Source organism: Rhinolophus sinicus, linkage group LG01 (assembly GCF_036562045.2).
Source record: "Rhinolophus sinicus isolate RSC01 linkage group LG01, ASM3656204v1, whole genome shotgun sequence".
Classification (NCBI taxonomy): Eukaryota; Metazoa; Chordata; class Mammalia; order Chiroptera; family Rhinolophidae; genus Rhinolophus; species Rhinolophus sinicus.
The window spans coordinates 41,547,700-41,561,739 of NC_133751.1; the positions used below are offsets into that span (position 1 = coordinate 41,547,700).

The 14,040-nt window shown below is 34.5% G+C and overlaps 1 protein-coding gene across 5 annotated transcripts in view; it reads left to right on the forward strand.

Annotated features, from left to right (window-relative positions):
- Positions 1-14,040, forward strand: part of NAALADL2 (N-acetylated alpha-linked acidic dipeptidase like 2) — a 1,208,457-nt gene that overhangs the window by 1,151,976 nt on the left and 42,441 nt on the right. For all 5 annotated transcript variants that reach the window (XM_074328105.1, XM_074328114.1, XM_074328118.1 and 2 more), the window contains one exon: positions 6,406-6,604. In XM_074328105.1, coding sequence (XP_074184206.1) covers positions 6,406-6,604 — 199 coding nt within the window. The remainder of the gene's footprint in view (positions 1-6,405; positions 6,605-14,040) is intronic.

Below are 14,040 nucleotides of genomic sequence, written 5' to 3' on the forward strand. Positions count from 1 at the left end.
CCTCGCATTTCTCTCTGAACTCATATTTTTATTGTATAATATCCCTTAATTGTTATCCTAAGCACATGATCCCTTTTTGTATTCCTCAGAATTATACTTCATTTTCTTTTGTTTATTCCCATCTTCACAGTTTGTTGCTATTCATGCAACTTCCTTTGGTGATCATTATTTCCTTACCTATTCTAAGCACTTCATCCAAATTCTTTTAGTGTTTTTTTTCTTTTTTTTCAGTACCTACAATTTATGTATAGCTACAGTAATTGAAGTATTAGTGACATAAAGGTTCCCTACTATCCCAACAGAGTGATGATTTATTATGTGGTGAATTTTTTTCCTAAGTGTTATTTCCGGGATAAACCCTGTGTCCATGACAAGATAGCACTAGAGTCCATTATTATATGAGCATCACCTCCCTGGCAATCCTTTTAAACTTTTTTGTTTGTTTGTTTGTTTGTTTGTTTTTATACTTTTAATCTTGGCTTGTAATAGAACATAGAGTCCCCTAGCCCTCGTGTTGATTCATTTTATCCAAGTCTTTCTTTTTATTTTTTCAGTTTTTTGGTTTGGTCAAACATAATTAAACTCACATGTGTTATTATATATACAACTCCAATTTTCTGCCTCAGGAAGAGAGTGATAAAAAAATAAACCCCACGTGAATTTAATTCATTCAAGAAAGCTTTTGCTCACTCTTCCAAAGCAGCCAATAACCAGATCATGCAGTTGCAAACATAAAACAGTGCAGCATCTGTGGGCCATAAAAAGAGCCCCCGGGTTAATTTCTACACCAGTCAGATGGACCCATTCCATGCAATAATTTAAAAGTCTTGCTCGATTTTCATCTGCCTTGGCTAGCTGGATCATTGGATAATCTGCAGAATACTAGATAATCTTTAGAATGAGTTGCCTTTTTTTTTTTTTTAAAGTGGCCAACCTGATTCTTGTAAACATGTCACTTTGTAATCTTTGCAAAAAAAAAAAAAAAATGTTGTATTCAGTTTAGACACAATTATCCAGTGTCTTCTGGTGTATTTCATCTTTAAATAATATATTTTTATCTATGCATTGTAAAATCAATGTTAGATTATTTGAGTATCAAGTGTACTAGCTCCCACATTTTTCTACATGCATCTATGTTTATTTAACTTTTTTAAATAACCAGCTGAGATGACTCACTGTGAATCATATTTTAAAAGGCAGTATAAGGAATAGAAAATGTAGGACAATAAAGGACTGTTGTTTCCCTTGGCGATTTATTTTCTTCTCTTTAGTGATGCCACAAGATATTTTAAAGATGGCATTAATTGACATACATTTTTTCCTCAAAAATAATCTTCTATTCTGCTTTTAACTACTGTGTTCTGTGGAACATAAATCATACTTTTTCTTATCACTGTAAATCAGTAAACTCTTCACTGTGATTGTATGGTTGTTTGCACCTTTGAAACTGTGATAAGCTCATCTATATAAGAATAGGTTCTGTAAAATACTATTAAAGTAAAAGGCTGTGTTTGTTTGATATAAAAAATGTAGTTTTAGGGTATGACCAGTACATTTTACTCTTAATTTGAAATGAAATTGAATGAGTCTTTAAAAATACAGTCAGAAAAGAGAAGCAAAAGGTAGAAAAATAGAAATAAATTTTAAAACTTTTCAGATTTTGAAACTCTTAAGAGGGACCACAATAATAGATATGAAACTCATTCTTTAAAATAAGACAGTTATGAATTTATCCAGGAATTGTAGAACCGACAATACACACAGGTTTATGCCAAGCTGAAACTCATCAATGTATGATGTGTCTCAGGATAAGAGGTAGTTTGTGATGGTCCCAGATCCTGGCAGGCTAGAACGTGTGTAGATAGAGTGGTGCAGTCAGCACTGTAATCACTGGTCTTACCCAGAAGTCTTAGAGGCCTTATGGAAAGGACTTGTATAAAGTCAGTTTGAGCTTCTGATTTACAGTCGGAAGGTGTTTTAGGGTCCTGTATCAAAGGTCCTCAGGAGGAACAGTTTTCTGGGAAACACCTTGGCACTTTAGCAGTCGCTCCACGAAGCCCAAGTATTGTGCTAAATGCCTTATATTCATTGTGACATTTAACCTTACTCTAGCCCCATGAGCTGAGCTGGGTATTGTTAAAACTAATTTCAAGATGAAGAAACTGAGCCTCTGGACCTCATAACAGAGATATGTGCGTGTGTGTCTGTATGTGTATATGTGTGTGTTACTCAGGTGTATACATTTAATTGGAGGTTTAGGGCGTGAATACAGGTCTGTCAGATTCCAAAGCCCCTGACCTTTCCACTATACCACACTGTCTTGAGGGGAGGATGCTATAGAGTGATGATTGGCTAGAAGACAGGTGATGCTCTGAGTAGTAGTACTATGTTTTCTCCAGTGTATTTTAAAGCCTCTCCTGAATTGTCTTGCTTAGATCTCAAAATCCATCTCAATATCCACTGACTAGCAATCTTTCCTTCCCTCCCTCCATTGCTTCCTTCTATTGTCTTCTTCCTCATCAATTAATATGAACATTGCGTATAATATCCAGCTCTGTCTTTTCCATAACAAGCTAAAAAAAGAAGAAGAATGGGTTTAAGTTAGAAGTAGATTCAAACTCTAGGAGGGTGAGGACTGAGGGAAGAGGAAGGGAAGACTAATCATATTACTGTTTATAGGTGGGACACCTACCTCAACTTGCTTTAATGTAAATAAAGTCCCAGAACTTTCAAGTGTTCAATTTGAAATGCCCTTGATTTCTGGGTAATTTTATGATATGTCTCTCAAGTTTACTTTTTTCTTGGTATCTACTTGGAATATTCTTATATACAACAAACTCTTCAGTCATCTTCATGAACATTTATTTTATTTCACGCTATTTATTCTCCGTGTGTGTATTGTTTCTAACTTGTTTAGAAACCTATTAAGGTTAGAGACTTAATCTTATATGTCTTTGTCTCTCTCCCAGTACTTACAGAATAACACAAAAAAATAGGACTCAATAAGTACTTACTAAAAACACATTTATTTGTTATTTTGCTTTGAGATGGAGGAAAAAATACAAATTGTTTTTTGTTGGAAATATAGAAGTACATTTCAATTGTCTCTTGAATAATATCAAGATAATTTCACTAGACAGTCCCAATTATTTTGTATTATGTGAAGGTTGATTTTTTTAAAATATTTATCACAAATCGATCTGTTCTGCCATACTATAAAGACTTATTAATGGTTGGGTTTTCATCGGGAGCAAAGATGCAGAAGGATCATTTTTAAAGATTGTTTCATTCCTTTACGCTTTATATTATCCCTTTCTTTATTCTTCAGAGGTTTGATATGCCAGCCCATGGGAAGAAAAACAAAACAAAACAAAAAAAAAATGGCTCCAGATTCACAGACACTGCAAAATACATTGGGAATCCTGGTTAAAGTGTGTATGAGAGGAGTATGATACAGTTTCCGGAGCGGGGGGTGCCATGGATTGGAGGAAGTGATAAGAAGTAACATTTCTAAGAATAAAATCATTACATATACATAAAATACATAAATGACTACCATATGCAAAGTGTTGTGCTAAGATCTGGAGATACAAACAGAGATAAAACATATTTGCTGATCTTGTGGGGTTCTTTTCAGTCAAGGAAAGGAACGAGATAAGGCAGATAATGATTAAAATATTACAAACGCTATGATGCTATGATCAACGTACATAATTTACATGTTCATTCATTAAATGATATGCTAGGCACAATTTAGGTGCTGGGGAAATGGTTGTGAGCAAAATAAAAAAATATTTTCCCTCACAGAGCTGACATTCTAATAAGGTTGCTAAGGATCATGAAGGAACGATCATTTGAGGTCACAAAAACCTCTACGAAAAAGGTGACATTACTTTCTGGGCCTTATTTAAACGGACAAACAAGCTTTAATTGGCACAGAAATGATTGCTAGGAATCTTTGGAACATTAGTTATGTATCAGAATGATTGTGTTAACTTTGAGAGTAAAGCTACTTTTCAATTTACAGCTTCAAACCCTCGAAGTAATACATAGGGTATGTAAAGGACCCACTATCAGGGTCCTTTCTGGGTCCAGCCAGGTCCTAAAGCTGTCAATTCTCTATGTCCACACCACCATGAAAGATAAATTCATTTGAACTAAATAAGGTAGAATGGTACAATTTGTCTCACTTGATTCAGTAGTAATGTCTTCAATTCTGTAGTGTATGTTACATCAGAACAGATTTTTCTTTCTTAAATGGAAGACTCTTAAGGATGTCAAACTTGTTTTTTCTGCTGTTCAGTCTTTCACTTCCTGTATGAACTAAATCTTTGTCTTTCCTTGTGCCACAATGTGCCCTGAAAGTTCTCCATATGTTAACTTTGATGAACCATAATAATTTAAGATAAAGCGTATCTTTCTAAAATAACATTAGTTTTCTTATTGCTTTGGGGGCGTGGGGGTAGGCTAGGTTTTCTCAATGAACAAAAATATCCTCTCACACAACCTCAAGTTTTGTTGTGAAATCAAAGGATGATTAATGGATGTGAAATGCACTATAAAAACATCAAAATGCCAAAAAATGTGAATGAACTCCTACAACTGATTTTATTTATATTGTTAATTTCAGTGAATAGAGAGCTGCAAAGAGGGCTATCTCTTTGTAGCCCTCATAAAAACCACCTATCTCTATATAGTTTTCTTCTGTTGTTGAATTTTGTTCTAAAAAGACTTTATTAAATTGATTTTGTTTATTCAGTAAGCAGTTATTGAGTGTCAGAACTATGCTAGGCTTTAAAAAACTGACATATAAAATGGTCCCCATCGAATGAAGATGAGAGACAAAAAGATGATTGTGTTAGAGGTTGGTAAATCTACGGCAGACATATTTTATACATCAGCTATAGTTCTAACCTAAATTTCCTTTTCTTAGCTATATCACTTCTCTACAGTGCTTCTTAAACTTGAAATGGTATGGCATAATCTGAGTACCCTGTTGAAATGGAGATTCCTAGGCTCTACCCGTAGAGAGAGTCAGCAGATCAGGAATCCTCATTTCCACAAAGACCAGGTGTTTTGAGGACTGGTAACCCCAGGACTTCACTTGGAGAAAGAGTCCCTTTGTGATCTTTCCCTTTTGCCCAAGACTTCCCCAAATGAGGGTGCTATAAGGCCTCTTTTTATTCCTCTATCTGCTTATCTCAATGACATACTCCCAGCTTAGATTTACTAAGTACATCTCATTTCATCACCTTGATTTGAAGTAATCCTTTGTAATGATGTTCTGAATTTATTGGAGTCAGTTGTTCCTAATCTCCTGAGAATGACACCTCTAACTGTTGCCTCACCCAAGGACTGACTCTAATGGTGGGGATATCTGGAAGAAGATAATGAGGGAATGCCCCCTCTTATGGTGTAATAAAATAACGCTTTTTAAATAAGGTATGAAGCCACATCAGCTGGGAACTGCCTATATGTAGGCAAATGTTTTCTAAGTATTTATCATTTAATCCTCATAACAAATCTATGAAGCAGGTGTTATTATTATGTCTATTTTACAAATGAGAACACTTGCCCAATGTCACACAGCTGCTGAATGGTAGAGCAGGGAATGAACTCAAGTGGTCTCGCTCCAGGATCTGGTGTCCGTAATCATTATACTAACGTTACCTTTCTCTTAGTTAGTGGAATGACCTGCAGTCCCTTTGCTATCACCATTCACATCAGAATTACGCCAGTAAGTTACACAAACGAATAAACAGACAAAAATCATCTCAAAATCAAAACAAAACATTACAAACAGTATACAGGATAGATTTCAGTGTATGTTCAAATCAAATATGTATTTTAACTTCAAATTACAGAATTTTAGTAAAGAAGAAAGAGCCCAAAAGACTCATAACAATACATACTCATATATCTCATGTTCTCAGAAAAGACAATGATAATTATTTTTGGAATCCCCCCTCCACCGTTAGAAATACAGGTACTCCACCATGAGCGTGAATTTTTGAGTCAGAAAGATCAGTCTACTAATTCTGGCCTGTCACTTACTTCTTGATGACTCATCGCAATTTGCTTACTTTAATTAATTCTCTGTTTCTATGAGATGGACATGACAATACAAGGTTTGGTGAATATTAAATGAGATAATTATATCAAGTGCTTAACCCAATGTCTGGAACATAGCAGTCTCTCAGCTATTTGTACCTATTTATTGATATTATTATTAGAGGTAATTATTATTAGTAGTATTAGTGGTAGTAATAAATCCGATACTCTTTGTAGGATATAATATGTTTAGACAGAATATTTTTGATGAAATGAATACATCATGATTATAAAATGATTATTTTGCTCCTTTGAAAATGTCTCTTCTGAAATGAGCTTATTTATCTTCACCAGGTGATCAACCCAACACTCATCAACTGTTAGCCCAGGCCACACGCCTGCGGGACAGTGCTGAACTCTTTCAATCGGACGAGATGCGTCCTGCTAATGATCCAAAGGAGAGAGTCCCCGTCCGGGTCAGAATGCTAAATGACATTCTTCAAGACATGGAGAAGAGCTTCCTGGTACAGCAAGTGCCACCAGGGTTTTACAGGTAGGATATGTGTCTCAACATTTATATTTTTATGCCCCTCAATTACACTTTTTTTTTTTACGTTTGACTTTCAGAACATGTATCCTCTGTGAACAAAACACTATTTATTTTAAATGTAAAGCAGTTATTATATCTCCAATTTGAGGACCATTCTCTTCCCGCAAAGACAAGTTCAACTGCATAAATATAGAAGAAAGGAAACTTGGTTTAGCAGTAATATATAGAAAATGATTAAGAATTTTTTTGATATTAAACAAAATGGGTCAAACACAATATGGATACTGAAAAACAAAACGGTATTGTCGGTTATATTGGGAGAAATACACTTTCATGAGTGAATCAGGATATAAACACATGCTATTTGGTCCTAGTAGGACCTAAAAATTTCATTCTAAGTGGGCGTTCACAAAGTTTAATGTTGAAGGGAGAGTAGGATTTAGATGAATATTGAAGCAACCATGGGATTATTTAGTTGGAGTGGTTTTTGAAAAACATTTAAACATTTTAACAAATATTTTAATCAAACAATTTTCATTTGGAAGGAAATTTGTTTTGGACTTTTAAAGGATGAGATGAGTACGACATGGTTTTATTTTTGAGGTTCCTGATATGTCAGCAACTAAACAAAGAGGGAGAATGTAGTTTAAAACATTATTACATATTTTAAATGTTTTTAACCATTCGATTCTTCTATAAGACACAAAATATAAATATACATACTCTTCTGTGCTTATATAATGGGTGTATGTGTAATATATATTATATATATGTGTATGTGTATATATGTATACACACACACACACACACACACACACACACACACACACACATATACTGGGGAAACCAAAAAAATGTAAACAAGTGGACACTTTGGTCAACGTTTCTCAAGCAGTAGTTTGCCGTAATCAGGAGTGTGTGGACACTGATGGTAACCACTTTGAGCACCTCTTGTAATTGCAGAAGTCAATTGTGACTTGTATTCATCTTTTGTTATCAGTATTTATTATTACAATTTTAATTGTTTTTTCCTTTCTTAAAATGTGTATGCATTTTTTATACCCTCTGTGTGTGTGTGCATGTGTGTGTGTGTATGCATTTCTTTTACATATGTATGTGTATATATGTGTGTGTGTGTATATATATATATATATATATATATATATATATATATATTCCAAGGTCTATCATGAGACAAGTCAGGAGACAAAGAAGTGTTAGCGAAAGAGTGAAGGCAAGAAGACTATTTGGCCCAGAACTGTCATATATAAAGGGCCTCAAATTTAGCCTTTACACCACATGTATGTATGTATGTATGTATGTATGTATGTATGTATGTATCTATCTATCTATCTATCTACCTATCCATCTATCTCTATCTATAAAAGAATATGCTGTACTAGACATGCCATGTATTACCAAAGGATATCACACAGACTAAAGATTAGAAACATAAGAACAGAAGTCTTAATTATATATGAGAAAGAAGTTGCTAACAAGTAGTATTCTTTAAAGACTAAATATGATGTTTTAATAGGGTAGTGAACCCATTATCACTGCAGATATTAAAACATAGGCTGAGTTGCCCTAAGTACCTGAATATTTGGAGTACGTGAGATTTAAGGTATCTTTTAGTACAAAACTTCAGTTGTCTGACAAATCACTTGATCTCTTCACACCTTAATTTCTACATCTATAAAATGAGATGATGGAATGATACCGTTTTCTAGTAAGAAACATTGTCTCCTTATGATATTTGATGATTTCTTGTCATGACTTCAAACCCAAATTCACGTTTAAAATCCTTATTTTATATTATGGCTTCTAATGCTATGACTCTGTGTCGTAAGTCTTTGGGAAATGCTCATTTATTACAATAGCTATCTTTAAGGCACTCTGTATGCGCCATGTGCTCTTGTAATCATCAGAGACATAAAAAGTGGCCTCAAGTTAAAAACACCTGCCCTGATGAGTTTATATACCAGTGGTGGGGATGTGGAAGCAGAATGATCATGGTAATTAAGTAAGATATTAGTATATGATATAATAAGAGCTAGAGAGAAAAATTAAACCACATATGAAATCTAGCATTACTAAAAAGTCTTAATCAGAGTAAAGCACAGAGTGCCAAAAAAATGTATGCATGTTTTAAGATAACATCTCTATTTTTGGAATATACAATGTATATTTTTGGAATACATGATGCAAGATCATTTTATTTCCTTTACTTTTAATTTATGAAAATTCAGAAATTAATAAAATCATGTGTTAAATATATATAGTTTTGTATGCTATGATATAGTAAACTCCCCATTTGCCCTTCTTGCCACTTACATTAGTTACAGAAGACCCTTTGTGGTCTGACTTATGTGTCTAGTAAATTTTGTACTACCACTTCAATAATATTTATGAACTAATTTTGAGTAGAAAAGTAAAATTGTCTTGTTCTGAGTTAATAATGATTAAGCAAGTGATTTTTATTCCTGTTAATAATATTATTACAGGATACCTTGTATTCCAGTGTACAAGCCTGAAAATGTTGATTATAATGATGCCCTAACTCATGTGGCAAACTTTAGGATTGAAAGCTTATGGTTCAATACTCTAGCATTATTTTAAACTATTGCTATAGTTACTGAAGGAATACATGTATGCTATTCTTCTCCTTGGCTGTATTAATTCATGTATATGTCAACAGTGCAAATAGATTCAATAGCTTCATTTTGATTTGGTATCTGGCTGAACTTTATCTCTAGATTGTCATGAATTTTACTTCATTTCTGAAATGTATAACAAATCATTCTACTTCATTTTTCTTCTGGATAGAAAAGTCACATTTCTAAATATCCTTGGTGCAAAAAAATTCAAAATTGCAGTAGACTTTGTACTCATTATCCTTATAAGCTCATTTTCTATGGGAGAGGAAATGTTCAAAGTAAAAAGATGGGTGTAAATAGAATGATATGCAGTTTAAGAATATGGGAAAGTTGATTACTTATAGTGACAACTATACAGAGAAAAGATAAAATTGTTAATTACATAGTACCAAAGAACATTTAGTGAACAGAGGTCTTTTTTTTCCAAATGTTAAACAACCTTTAGAGATAACATTCAAGTAAGAATCTTACCCTTCAACCTGATGGTGTTATGACAATTCTCATCAAATATACAAGGAGGAAGTCAAAAGTGATTTGCTTTTTAAGAAAGTTGTTGACAGAAGTTCATTGTACAAAATATTGCATTTGGAATTTTGATCATGTCCCAAAGGATACTGCCTCAACAAAAGTGTCACTAGACACTGACATATGTTATTTTCGGAATATGCAACAGAATTTCCCTATAATTTGGCATAAGACTATTCAAAGATTTTGAAACCTATGATGTTGTGTCTAAAACTGACTGACATTCCTATAAATAAACCTTAATTGAACATTGCTCTGTGCAAGCATACTGATGAAAACTGGCAATATAAGATCCCTACCTTCAAGGAATGTACACTAATTCAAGAAATAAGATACATAAATCATAATTTAAATAAATCTGCTGTGTGCTTATGCAAAATACCCAAAGAGTGCTATAGGCAAGAAATACTGTTGGGATTCAGTAAAGAGAGAAACTATTATCTTGTGGCAGTCAAGAAGGACTTTATAGGGAAAAGTAGAAATGTATGTGGGCTTGAGGAAATGGGAAGATGTCTAATAAATTATGGAGTACTATAGGCTGAATGTTTGTGTCCTCCCAACATGTATGTGTTCAGACCTAATCTCCAATATGATGATATTTGAAGGTGGGGCCTTCTGGAAATGATTAGGTCATTAAGGCAGAGCCCTTAGGAATGGGATCAGTACCCTTATGAAAGAGACCCTAGGGAGTTCCCTCAGCCCTCCTGCCACCTATGGACAAGGACACAGGCCCTCTCCAGACACTGAATCTACCAGTGACTTGCTCTTAGACTTCCCAGCCTCCAGAACTGTGAGGAACACATCATGTTGTTTATAAGTCAGCCAGTCTACAGCATTTTTTTTTTTTTTTAATAAGAGCCTAAACTGACTAAGACAGGGAGAATTTCAGAAGAGGACAGTGTGAATAAAGATGCAAAGGAAAAGTTGCCTGTGATATGTAGGGGGGCGTGGGGGAAGAAGAAGTGGAAATAGTCTGAGTGGTTATTAGGTTCATTGTTATGGAGAGCAGGAAGGAATCAAATTATGGAGTCCCTTAAACACTCTGTTGCAAAGTTTGGGCTTCGTGTTTTATACAAAAGAAGCCATGAAGAAATCTGCATTGTTGGGAAACTTATCTGATGCTACAGGTAGGGTGCACTGCAGTTGGGAGAGACCAGAAAGCTTCAGGAAGACGAAAGTATGGAGGGATGAGAAAATGATTTGAAATGTTGGCGTCAATGAAGAGCAAAAGGTTGACTTGGGGAGACGGCATTAAGGAAGAATTGCTGAATTTAGTTACTGAGTGGCCATGGAAGTCTTATTTCCGGTTGTTATGCCTCTGGGGCTAGGTAGATGAAGCAGGGCTGGTGATTTCTCTCTGTCCATTTATTTATTTACTTAGTTAAAGCATGTCAGTATCTGTGGGTCTCCATGTAATTATATGATAATCTGCAGTTAAAGATCCTTTCCAAAGTCCCTTACTGCTCTAAAACAAAATCTGATTCAATGGATGGACACTCCCTGTATTAAGACTTGAGGAATTCTTCTAATTCTGAGTAAATGGCAGGAAAAGCACAGTGATAGACTGTGATGGCATACTGAAAAGCTTCAATGTGCTCCCGAGGTACTGAGCTTGGTAGGCAATGGGCAGCATATGACACTCTACATATATGATCAGGGACTATATAAGTGAAAATGTGTTGAAAACTACAAATCATCACAAAAATATTGCTACTACCAAAATGCAGCAATGTAAAATCTGAGTTGTTGCCTGAGTAGGAAGGGTAGTATGTATTTTCTTGAGAACTCTGAGTCTTTTCTCTCTCCTTCCTTTCCTATGATTCAAGTAGGTACTGCTCTACTACTCAATGAGGATTGGGTGTGTCTGGAGAGGAGATCTTGTGGCATCTGTGTGTTGTTATTGGATTATTTTTCTTTCTCTATAGTTACTATTCTGCAAAAGCAGATTGAGCAGTCTGATCCAGAGAATTTATGTATTCTCCACTACAATATATTTTCCTAAGAAATATAAATACATAAAAGACTATTTTTTACAGCAAGTTTAGGTTTAGAGGAAAATTGAGCAGAAATTACAGAGTTCCCATATAACCCATAACCCTTCACACATAGTTTTCCCTTCCAGCACACAGCCCCCGCTCCTTTTATTGTTTGGAACTAGTGTAGTATATTTGTTACAGTTTATGAGCCACTACTGAACATTATTATTAACTAAAGTTCATAGCTACTATTAGTGTTTACTCTTTGTGTTGTATATCCCATGGGTTTTGACAAATGTGTAATGGCATGTACCCACCATTACATATAGGCTATCATGCAGAGTATTTCCACTGCCCTAAAACCTATTCTCTATCAGGTCATCCCTCCCTCCCCACTCCCTGAGCCTCTGACAACCACTGATTTTCTTCCTGTCTCCAGAGTTTTGCCTTTCCCAGAATGTCATATCGTTTAAAACGTACAGCAGATAGCCTTTTCAGGTTAGCTTCTTCACTTAGCAATATGAATGTAAGTTTCCTTCGTATTAATTTCTTTTTATCACTAAATAATATTCCAGTGTATATTGCACCACAGTTTGTTTATCCATTCACCCATAGAAGGACATCTTGATTGCCTTCAAATTTTGACGATTATGAATAAAGCTGCTCTATATCTGTATGGAGTTTTTTATGTAGATGTACATTTTTAATTTCCCTGGATAAATCCTAAGGAGCACAATTCCTAGATCATATGGTAAGCCTATGTTTAGCTTTGTAAAAACTATCCAGCTGTCTTCCCAACTAGCTGTACCTTTTTATATTCCCACTAGTAAGGTTCCACATTCTCACCAGCTTTTGTTGTCAGTATTCTGTATTTTAGTCATTCTAATAGATGTGTATTGCTATCTTGTTTTAATTTTCAATTCTCTAATGATGTATGATGTTGATCATATTTTTATATGCTGATTTTCTATCTGTATATCTTCTTTGGTGAAGTGATCTTTCAGATACTGTGCCTGTATTTTAAATTGAGTTGTTTTCTTATTGTTGAATTTTAAGAGTTCTTTTTTATATTTTGGATGGATTTTTTTTCAGATATGTATACTACAAATATTTTTTTCCCAGGCTTTGGCCTGCCTTTTCATTCCTTAAATAGTGTCTTTTGCAAAGCAGAAGTTTTTAAATGCAATGAAATCCAACTTAAGTTTTGTTTTGTTGTTTGCATTTGGATGTCTAGTAGTTCCAGCGCCATTTGTTGAAAAGTCTATCCTTTCTGCATTGAATTGTCTTTCGTCTTTTGTCATAAAATATAATTTTTTATATTGCCTTTTACTATCAGCATCTCACTTGTCCATAGTAGAATAAATTTCAGAATTAAGAATGCTATGTAACAGTGATATTTTAGGAAGACCATGGGATTAAGGGTCTATAAAAATGACAATGAGGTGTGAGTAGAAACGCTGATCTTTTACTACTTGAATGACTTGGAGCTAGCTAATTAGCAACTCGGTCAGTTTCTCATCTCTAAAATAGAAACTCTCAAAGGGCTATCAATAGTAGGATAAATTTAGATAAAATTGGATAAAATGTGACAAGGTGATTTATAAACTACAGAATTTCATACAAATATTAGAAAATAAAAGTAATATTTATACCATTCTGCTATTTTACTTCAAAATATGATGGTGTTCTGGATTTGAAAGCTTCTTCCCCATATCTCTCTTAACAAAGGGAGAAATACTTTAAAGTATAGAAATGCAAAAAGTACTCTTTCCTTAGGGTCACTGCAGTGCGGAATTTCTTTCATTTTTAATTTTCAGTAAACAGTCCCTTCCCTTAAACATTTGTTAAAAGTTTGCATAATGAGAGGTTGCAACATCCCATAGAAAATGGGGGGTCATGGAAGTAGACGTGCAGTGCTTAAAGGAGTAGATATAATATTTAGATCACATGAGCTTCCCAAATAAATGCGGACACTCTAAATGATGAACCTCAAACCATTAGGTAAGCCTTCTCTCAAACCACGTTTTAGGTGTTCAGGAAACACTCTTGTAAGCATCATAGTCTTCTGGGGCAGAATCTCCCATGTTAAGTTTGGAAGTCTGAACCACTTTTTAGAATTTTGGCACTAACCATTTCATGCTTAAAACTTAATAGCTTATGAATATGTATTTTTCCTAGCTTATTTTAGCAAATTTCAGCAAAATTTCCTGGCCTTGTCCCAGATCATTGCAATGCTTAAGGGTGTGAGTGCCTGAGGCTGCTGTTCTGTCTCTGTATCTCC